Source organism: Mus pahari, chromosome 2 (genome assembly GCF_900095145.1).
Source record: "Mus pahari chromosome 2, PAHARI_EIJ_v1.1, whole genome shotgun sequence".
Lineage (NCBI taxonomy): Eukaryota > Metazoa > Chordata > Mammalia > Rodentia > Muridae > Mus > Mus pahari.
In genome coordinates, this window is record NC_034591.1 from 118,956,332 (window position 1) to 118,967,603 (window position 11,272).

Below are 11,272 nucleotides of genomic sequence, written 5' to 3' on the forward strand. Positions count from 1 at the left end.
CTCTCTCTCTCTCTCTCTCTCTCTCTTTCTCTCTCTCTCTCTGTGTGTGTGTGTGTGTGTGTGTGTGTATGTGTGTGTGTAAAACTGCACTTAAAATATTTTAGTCAGGCCCATATATCCATCAAAAATATTTGTAGAATGTCAAAAAGTGCAATTTGAAATAAACAATATCAACAACAAACTCAAAGGTTGTAATTTATATATGCATAAGAAAAATTCCTCGATTTAATTTTAAAAGTATTACTTTTTCTTTTCAAAAGACCAAGACTTTATTCATGTTTGGATGCTAAGATGAGATTGCTCAGTGGTTAAGGGCACTGGTTGTTCTCCCATAGCACCCTGGTTCAATAGCACCCACATGGCAACTCCTATCCAGTTCCAGGGAATCTTCATCTGGATTCAGAAAGCACTGATACATTCTGCACATGCATGAAAGCATGTCTATTACAGGTAGATGGGTATCTGTGAATGGTGCCCAGAGGAGAAAAGTATTACTTTTGCAACTGAAGCTGGAATCATGCTGTATGACTGTGTTTAAATACTATAACCACCTTGAGCGCATCTTGCTAATGTTAAAAGATAGCACTACTCAATTTTTAAAAAATAGATTTAATATCACCTTGAATATTTGCACTTTTACTGTCATTTCAGGTCTACTTGCTTACAAACTGAAGCATACTGTCATTCTAGAGAGACTCAACAGCCTGAGGATATGGGAAATCCTGGAAGTCTTTCAATTTCCTGCGAAATGAGCCCACTAGCTTACAACTGGGAATTGGTTCTGGATAGAGCTCAATAACAAGTAAGTTGAACATATAACAATCAAGTTTTTGGCCAGTAGGCTCTTAGGTTTTTCTCTGCTTAATATCAAGTATTTTCAGGTGTGAAAGCAAAATGTTCTGAGATGTAAAACAAGGTTCCCACACTTAGTTATTTGTTGGATATATCTGTAAATCAATGAAAATAAGACAGATGAATGGACAGAGTAATAGATAAATAGATGAAAGGATGGAAGGAAAGACATGTGGAAGGCTGGTCTACTTGATAGATATTTTAAATTCTTAGCTTTACAGTTAAGCAATTTATAGACACACAGTATTTCAAATCCAAGTACACAATTAATGTGCAACAAAGGGCCTAATAACCATTTCTGTTTAGAGATGAAAAGCTTTGCAGTCATCCATATGTTTCCACTTTAGGCTTATATGTCAACTGATTCTGAATATACTGATATGAATGCCATTATGGATCAGTTGGGATTTTTGACACTCAGTATATTAACGATGATAAAGTATTAACAGAAATTAAGAAAAATGTGTATATAAATCTGATATGTTATCTATTTACTCTATAGGTCGAGTTTGTACATCTTTGCCTTGATACATTTATCTACCACTTAGCAAGAAGCAATATCTTAGAGACAATATTCTGTAGCTTAAATGACAGATCCGTAATAACCCAACATTTCAGTTTTGATGAGGTCAGTTACACTGTGATGCAGTTACTGGGCATTCTGCCTTGGTTTCTTCTTTGGTAGAAATATAAAATACAAGCTTTGAATTACATCCAGTTAGCATCCTGCTTGGGGGAAATTGTGATGATTTTCAAAAAAGGATTTTGACTCTAACAATTGAAAAGAGCCAAAATTTCAGGTGTGGCAGGGTTAAAAACATTGAATTGAAGTTTAGGAAAACTGAGTTCCTAATACAAGGAACTGAGTTCCTATGATTTCAAATAAAAGTATTTGGGGAAATGGTTTAGCATCATGCATATCTTGACACTAGGCAGTGGGTCTTTCTGCCTTGCTAACGTCTCCACTAACTTGACAATTGATGTGGAGATGAAAATTTCTATTTGGTGCTGTCTAAGCTACCTGAGATGACTTTTACATTTTGGCCCATTCGTCTTGGGAGAAAAAGTGAAAAAGATGTAGCTCCACGGGGTGTAAATCCCACACCATCTGGCTGAGCAGCTTCAGTTCTCGCCTTGGTCACACCAACACTTTACAAAGCAATTTTTAGCAGGAAGTTGCTTCAACCTCTACTACCTGCTGCTTGACACTCACACCCTCCCTATCACATCCCAAAGGCTATATTGTTGGAAGTGGATGACACTGTACAGAATTGAATGTTCAAATGCCTGCATGTAGCACAGACATGGCAAGGTACAACAGAGACTAGTTTGCTGAGAAAACACTAGGACAGACTTTGAGTCTTTTATCTATGCACAATAGGTGTTGTCAGTAATCATTGGGAAAAATCAACTCTTTATTAAAACATGTGTATGGAATATTTTAATTATCCTGTGCACTTATGTTTAATTAGTATATCATTATGAGATGCCTAGACACTAGTCCTGTGGCCTTATTTATAGCAGGGTGATTTTTCTCATGAGTTTGAGTTCCTAATGATTTTATGATAGCCAGCATCTGCATTGAAATTGCACTCATCTCTGTATTTCACATTATTGGAAACTGGATTAATAATTACTCCCAAGAAATCTATGCTGAATATCTTATTTCTGGCTAATCATTTGCTGGTCTTGTAACTTAGAGCATAATTTCCCCTTTCTTCAGTAAGATTCTGAATTGTCCTGCAAAAAGACAAAAATTGTCCTGTAAAAATGACAGAACACATGACAGCATAAATGAAAGATTAAGAACTTTCTCATATGATTACAGTTCCTCTAATCAACAGATGTATGGAGACCCATGATAAATTTGCAATTCTCTTCAACGATGGCAGAAAACTTGTTTAATGGTGTTAGGTAATTGGATGACTGTTCTCCATTAAAACAACTTAGGTTGAAGTATGGAAAAATCACCGATTTCTTAACCTATATTAGTTCATCTCCCCAACTCTATTTTGATATAACATTTTTGATATATTCAAATAAACAAAAAGTTAGGAATTTATTCCATTGAAATGAGAAAAAAAGTTCTGGTAGTGTTAGGATATTCTTTTGCCTGGCAGTGGTGGCGCATGCCTTTAATCCCAGCACTTGGGAGGCAGAGGCAGGCAGATTTCTGAGTTCAAGGCCAGCCTGGTCTACATAGTGAGTTCCAGGACAGCCAGGGCTACACAGAGAAACCCTGTCTCAAAACAAACAAACAAACAAACAAACAAAAAACAAAACCAACCAAACAAACAAACAAAAAACCCAAAACAACAACAACAACAAAAAACAACAAAAAAACCAACAAAAAACCATTTTATTCGTTTACATTTCAAATGATATCCCCCTTCTAGGTTACCCCTCCACAGGGCATCAAGCCTCCCTCCTCTCCCATTGATGTCAGATAAGGCCATTCTTTGCTAAATATATATCTGGAGTCATTGCTCCCTCCATGTGTGTATATATATATATATATATATATATATATATATATATATATATATATATATATATATACACTCTTTGGTTGGTGGTTTAGTCCCAGGGAGCTCTGGGTGGTCCAGTTAGTCGTTGTTCTTGTTATTGGGTTGCAATCCCCTCCAACTCCTTCAGTTTTTCGCCTACCTCTTCCATTGGGGTCCCCAGACTCAGTCCAGTGGTTGGCTGTATCTGCATCTGTATTGGTCAGGTGCTGGAAGAGCCTCTCAGGGTTCAATCTAGAATAGAAAGCAGTCTACCCCTGACCTGCATCTCTAACCCAAGCAACAGGTCTCAATTGAATTTGTATGTAGCCAATAATATAAAGAGAAATAGAACCAAGGAAAGAACCATGATAAAAAGCAAACCTGAAGAGTAATTGTTAACTGTCACTAAATAGCAGCTCTTTTACTGATCATAATGCTTATTTTAGAAAGATCTAAGCCAAAAGCAATTGTAAACAACAAACACACAACAAAACCCTTTAGCCTTAGGTCTGATGCTATAACTCCAAAATTAAAAAATGAGCAATGTCTGTGAAGTAATAAACTTTCTGCCATCTCAAGTGTTCTCAGTAAAAGATTAGAGACAGCACTGTGAGTGTTCTTTTGGGTACATGCTATTTATCTATGATCAAAGGATGCATCATGCATACAGTCCAGTGTTTCTTCATGCCTTTTAATTTCTATCTCATCGTGAAACACTGAAAAGAATATGTTCATGGAGGTTTGAGACATTCATAAATTTTGTAGAGTAAAACCCTAAGCTAATGATTTGTATCCACACCCTTTGATATCAAGGAATTTAACTCTTCATTCATTTTATTGATTATTAGACATAAACCAAACTTATGTTAGATACCATGTTTGCTTTCAGATCACACCTGGGGGATTAGGAGTCATGTATTAAAATCACAGTCCCTTTTATTTCTTGGACTTTGTGATCATCATTAAAAGGCCAGCTATATCACTTCAGCCTTAGGACTTAGACACAAGTTTTATGGGACAATAAAAATATACAAATCGGTTAGAGACCTGGAAGGCCACAAAACAATGAAATAAATCAGGGTGAATAGTATATTGAAGACATTGCTTCAGGCTCAAATGTGAGGTAGACGGTAGGGTGATCTCTCAGTGGACACATAGTATTTTCCCTGGATGAGCTAAATCCATTGTAGTGAGGGCCACACAAAGGTGCTAGGCAAAGAAGAAGCCTGAAGGGCAGAATGAGTCAAACAGGTAAAGTACAGAATTTGCTAAATGCAACAGGTCAGATCCTGCAGCTGAATGGCCTATGGACTAGTAGTGGCATCTTATCAGAAAAGCTTCTTAAAACACAACATTCAGACTCACTGAACCAGAATCTGCATTATTTCAAGATTCAGGTTAATTAATTGCAATTAAAGTGTCAGTCACAGGTGCAAAGTGCTAGAGAGCATGTCTGAACACAGCCTTTGAGTCAGCTCAGGGAGGTTGACTGTTTATGCAACATTCCTTAGTGCTGGTCTCTATGTGGTTCTGCAAAGAATGGACATACAAGTGAAAACAAAACCATGAACTCGTTTTTTCTCCTATTTTAAAAGACTAAAGGGGAAGATCAGAAGGGGAGAATTAAAGGGGTCAATGTGGGGATGCAAAGTAGAGAAGACAGCATGGGAAATGATAACTAGCATGTAGAAAGTTTTGCAATCCAAATGAAGCTTACCGCTGTAGATGCATCATTGTATGTCTGCGCATGTGCGTGTGCGCGTGCATGTGCCTGTGTGTGTGTGTGTGTGTGTGTGTGTGTGTATAATTTAAATGGAAGGACATATAATGGGAGAGAGAACTGTGTGTGTGTGTGTGTGTGTGTGTGTGTGTAATTTAAATGGAAGGACATATAATGGGAGAGAGAACAGGCCAACATATCAATGCTACCAAATAAGAACCCCAGTAGCAGTAGTCAGTTATACCTTTTTGAGTTGTTGCCCATACAGGATCCACGAAATTCCCACAAATGTCAGACTACTACCAATGCTGTTGGTTACCCTCCATAACTTGCTGATAAGACAATATTGCTGAACACGTTACATACTTTTCTTTTTAAAATTATTTATTTATTTATTTATTTATTTATTGTTATTTTCTTTATTTACATTTCAAATGATATCCCGAAAGTTCCCTATACCCCCCCCCCTTCCCCTGCTCCCCTACCCACCCACTCCCACTACTTGGCCCTGGCCTTCCCCTCTGCTGGGTCATATAAAGTTTGCAAGACCAAGGGGCCTCTCTTCCCAATGATGGCCGATTAGGCCATCTTCTGCTACATATGCAGCTAGAGACACGAGCTCAGGGGGTACTGGTTAGTTCATATTGTTGTTGCACCTACAGGGTTGCAGCCCCCTTCAGCTCCTTGGGTACTGTCTCTAGCTCCTCCATTGGGGGCCCTGTGCTCCATCCAATAGCTGACTGTGAGCATCGACTTCTGTGTTTGCCAGGCACTGGCATAGCCTCATAAGAGGCCGCTATATCAGGGTCCCTTCAGCAGAATCTTGCTGGCATGTGCATTATTATCTGGGTTTGGTGAACACCTCACATACTTATGACACTGAATATAAAAAAAAATATAACTGGTACTCATCTAGAAGTTTCACCTGTCCTGGCCAGCACTGATAGTGCTGGAAGGTTCTATACAAGCACTAGAGGAGAAAAATAATCAAGAAACTCACCCATCTATAAACCCTGTGAACTGAAACTACCTGTCTGCAAGCTATGTCAACTAATACAACAGTGAGACCAATGTTAAGGGAGTAAGTAAATACATTTTTAAATTGGATTTAGAGCCTATTCCATGAGATTGAACCTGTATTTTATATTGTTAATGATGGCAAGAACTTAAAACGGAAATAGGTCATTGACTCAGGAGAAAACTATTACTATTATTCTAGCAAATAAACATAGTGATAAAATAACTTCTAATATAACCATAGATTAGTGTATTGCCCCAGATTTGAAATATCAGAAGTCCTTGGATTGAGATGGTTTCACAGGCCACTCTGTTTCTTTTTCTTTCGAAAATAGCTACAGGGGGCTGCAGTTTTAATCCTTTATAGCCTGAAAGCCTCCATGGTCCAACTCTTTTCTTATTTAATCTTTGAAACTCCTACACTGAAGTCAAATATAAGCTGGGTGGGAAGGCTTTCTGATGAGGTCATGAAGCCACATGGATCATTTCTGGCTAAGATTTCTTTGTCACCATCACTAGCAATCAGCTTCTAGACTTCTTCTTAGATGAGATTCATCCTTATCTTCTACATACCTAAGGAAACTCATTTGTAGATAATGCCTAGAATACTGCTTAATATCTAAGGTAAACTCAATAATGGACATTAGAACTATTATTATTTTCACGATACTTATTTGTTTTTCATGTTTACTTAATTAGGTCCTAGAAGAGGGAATATGAGAGTTGAATCAAGAATGATAGGATCTTCATTCACCAAAACTAATGCTTGTAAGTATTTTTACCACAGAGAAAGAACCAAGGAGAAATGAAGTAATACGAAGTGAGCAAAGGTATTGAAAAGAAGTCAAGAAAGTGAAGAATTCTATGTCCTGCAGGATCATGGGGACTTCAGAGAAAACTTCATTGGTTACAGCAAGGGCCATGAGCACTCTGAAATGCTTCCTTTGCATGTACGACTAAGACCTTCAGCTGCTCTGAGACCTGGTCCAAACCCTCTACATCACTAATGTCCCTCAGTCATCACTATGCAGATCAAACAGGTTTGAGTCCAGCTGATGTAGAGAGAGCTCCTTCTAGAAAATCTCTTAGTTCCTCTAGATGCCTGATTGGTGCTTAGGACATTCGATAAATACTATACCTTGGAAAATAAATGGTAGGTACCTTTTTTTCATTATTAAAAAAACATTTTTAAATACTTTAAACCTAGAAAAAGTTACAATTCTGGAATATGTTTGTGTATTCAATAGGTACTTTGCCCACTAATATAAGCTCCCTAAAGCCTTCCCACTGTGTACAACATAAATGCTGTCTTCAGCCTATAGACCACTAAAATATAAACCAATATGTCAGGAAGGTGAATATGAATTATGTCTGAGCACTAAGGAGATCTGGATCACTGGGAAGCACATCCTTTCCATGTAAACTTGACCCACTCTGGCCATCTCCATGTATGATAAAGCCCCGATAAAGGCACCGTTTCAGTTTCTTTGACTCACTTTACTGAACCTCCGGTTATCTTAAGAGTTAATGTGTCTTACTTGGAGAGATTTCTTTTCCTCTTCACTTACAATCTCACCAGACATTCACAGTTATTCCATGTGTGTTACTAGCAAAGACAGGGCTGTACGACACATTTGCTCTGAGGTAGAATCGTAGTGCTTAGCCAGCCGTTGTTGTCTGGTGTGTTCCAGTTCAGCCTGGAGAACCTAAAGCTGCATCATCTAGCTTCTCCGCACAAATAGCAGAAATAAGCGTGGAGTATGGAGTGCAGGTCTAGCATTGGAACCTCCTACACATAACAAGCAGCAGAGAATGTAGTACTCACCACCTGAGTGAGGTGGGGGTCCACAGAGAAGCACCACTCCCTGGCCTTCACGGACCGACACAGTGCTTCTCATCCTGGTCTTGAAATTTTCAAGATCTAATCAGAAAAAGAAAAGGGAGGACATTTCAGAAGGAAAGCAACATGTTCTCTTTATTTGGAGGCCAACGTTCAAATCTCTTCCGAGGAACCTCACGGGAATGTTTGCCTTCAGGAAATCAGCTGTATAAATACAAATAAATATATACACATGAGTCCCATGTTGCTGTAACAGGAATGCAATTGTATGGGGCATCTAAAATGGCAACGCATATGTAAGAATAAAATAGCCACAGACTAGGACTCAGTGAAAAAAAAAACTGAACATCAACACAAATAAATATGATGTTTACCTCTACCCAAGTAACACAACACATCCTAAAAATGTGAATCCAACTAACTGACCACCCACTCCCAAACTCTTTTAAATACCTGATAATAAGCAGCCAGTGCAAACTTTATTCTCTACCTGATATTATTTTTTATTTAAAGAACTATTTGAAAATATAGAACTTGTAGGTACCAGTCTGCGTCATGTTGTGAAGGGCTGTATGGAAGATGCACATGCCTGGAAATAAAGTAAGTAAAACTCAAAGCACAACAATAAATTCAATGAATGTACTTAATTTTATTTATAGCTACCAAACTATACTTGTTATTTTAATCATAGAAAGGATGGTTTACAAACATTCGATCATTTAAAAATCTCAATTAAGGGCAAATGCTATTTTTATTATTAGCAGTGATTTTTAGGAATAGCATAATTTCTTCCAATAAAACTCAAGATAATATGTATAGATTTAGACTTCCTAGCTTGACTAACCACAGAGGGAAAAAACTATTGACTTCTTTTCTTTTTTTAAATAGCAGAAGTCTGAATACAGTCATTGGCCCACTCAAAATACAAAGAGTAAGTCTATACACAAAAGAGAATAAAGATCGGATACTTTATATTGAACCTAAAATGTTTTAGAATTAAGGTTACCATCTACATATGAAATATTGTACTAAACATACATATACAAAGTCACACATGCATACACACACACACTCCCAGAGTTATACACACACACACACACACACACACACACACACACACAGGTTTGGTTTTGTTTTAGCTCTTAAACATTGTTACAAAATCTCTGTGTTACAATATAACATGTAATAGAGCCTATATTCTAAATAAAAATTAGAAACTTGCCTTTGGAAATGTAAAGAGACAGGAGTAAAGAGACATAAAGAGACAAGAACTTATTTTCAAATTGATGAAAACCTGAATCTATAGACATTTAGAAAAACTCACAGCACCATAAATCAGTACAGCAGGCAATTAGATTTTTATATTCAACACTTTTATTTGTTATTGAGAAGTAGTATTTATCTTAGAGTAGAGGATTTTACCAAAGTGAACAGGTGCACCCAGAAAAGAAAGGACTGTGTGGACTCATTTTGATTAGAACCTACTTTACAGCAATGTATGACATTACATTCATGTCTACCACAAACGCAGTATGTAGTGTACAAGACTACACTATGACATTATAACTTCTTAAAGCTGTATCAAATACAAAAGATTCTCAAAACATTAAACCTCCTGTAGTGTAATTGAGTAGTAACTGGAATACTGAACCATTTAAACATTGAACTGTTAAATAAAAATTGAGTCTACTTATAGAAAAGTAATTTTTAAAGATGTTTCTTTAGGGAACTAAGTAGTTATCGTTATTGTTCCTTTACCAAACAGTCCTCGTTTCATTTATAATTTTCTACATAATTTTACACCTTGGATATTTTTAATATTTCAATTTTATTTATCAGTAGCATGACTAAGGAGCCGTAATCATGTCTAGGGAGACATGTGGAAGACAGGGAACTAGTTTTCTGTTTGGTTTTCTCTATCCACCTTGGGACTGAACTCAGATCAAATATGTTTTTACCTGAGAGACCTAATGCAGATGCTCAGGCTTGCATGGCAAGGGAGTTCATCAATTGAACCTTGAAACCAGCTCCACTGAGGAGCTCTTCAGTCACTGATTTTAGCTATCAAACAAGCACACAAGTATGAATAAAGAAGAAAGCATGAAGGAAAGAAAAAAAGCGCTTTCTCTTCACAGGTAAAAATATCTTTTGCTTATATTCAAATACTGTTTGGTTCAGATTGGCCTGGACTATATCAATACACTCTACCATAAGGAAGGGTAAGGGATCATCACTTCGATTCCTGATATGGCTAGTTGATGGGGCATTAACTAACACCCTCTAGCAAAGAAAAGTAAAAGCAGCAACTCCAAGTTATCAGCACATCACCGACAGCAAACTTTCATGACTCTAGTATATGGATTCCCTAAATCTTTAATGTGTCTCAAATTTTCAACCTATCATTACTACCAGGGATTTGTATTCCAGTGTATAGGTATTTCACAATCACTTGAACACACCGAATAAGGATCCCAATATATCAAATATAACTTTGCGGTTTCCTATGAACATGTATAATATTCAATCCAAGTTAAATATCTCAAGATTATTCTAAAGTCTTATTAAAGACTATAGGAAAGTGCCTGTAATATAAAGCATGGGGCAAGAGGGCATGGGAGACAGTTCAGAGGTTAAGAGGACATTAGGTTCAGCACCCAGCACCCACACAGCAAAATATATTCCTCTTTAACTCCAGTTCCAGAGGACTTGCACCCTATTCTCAGCTCTGCCAGCACTGCATTTACATGATGTCCATAGATATACACAAGGAAAGCACCCATACTCACTAACAATAAAATAACTATTATTTAAATGTGTCAAGAATCCAATGTCACCATGTATGTTTATGTATGGACAGTTAAATAAATGTGTGTAAGATGCATCAGAGAACAGAGCACAGCTGGGTGCACGCAGGGGTGTAAATGCTGACAGGTGTGTAGTAATAACTCATACTGGTTTTAATTTGCATCACCTTATAGGCTAATGATTAGATTCTCTTCATGTGCTTATATCCCATCAATAGCTTATTTTTTGTGAAGTATCACTTTATGTCTATTTTCTGATTGCCTATGATTCTTTACCAATCCGTTCTAAAAGCTCTATCTTTAGTCTAGACATGTTTTCTTTCTTAAAGACATGGTTTGTACATATTTCTTAACATTGACCAAAATCATGAGTTCATGGAAACATGAATGTCATGAATTAATGAAAAGAAAAGAAAGAAAAGAAAAGAAAAGAAAGAAGGGAGGAGGGAAAGAGGGAGGGAGGGAGGGAGGAAGGGAAGGAAGGAAGGAGGGAAGGAAGGAAGGAGGGAAGGAAGGAAGGAAGGAAGGAAGG

At 37.2% G+C, this 11,272-nt stretch overlaps 1 protein-coding gene and 1 long non-coding RNA gene across 2 annotated transcripts in view; one reads left to right on the forward strand and one right to left on the reverse strand.

Annotated features, from left to right (window-relative positions):
- The window catches only part of LOC110315977, a 69,252-nt gene extending 61,988 nt beyond the window's left edge, over positions 1–7,264 (forward strand). The window contains exon 6 of the long non-coding RNA XR_002380239.1: positions 6,803–7,264. This is a non-coding gene — a long non-coding RNA (uncharacterized LOC110315977). The remainder of the gene's footprint in view (positions 1–6,802) is intronic.
- The window catches only part of Cntn3 (contactin 3), a 372,106-nt gene that overhangs the window by 158,565 nt on the left and 202,269 nt on the right, over positions 1–11,272 (reverse strand). Inside the window, exon 5 of the mRNA XM_021190014.2 lies at positions 7,922–8,017. Within this exon, the coding sequence (XP_021045673.1) occupies positions 7,922–8,017 (96 nt within the window). The remainder of the gene's footprint in view (positions 1–7,921; positions 8,018–11,272) is intronic.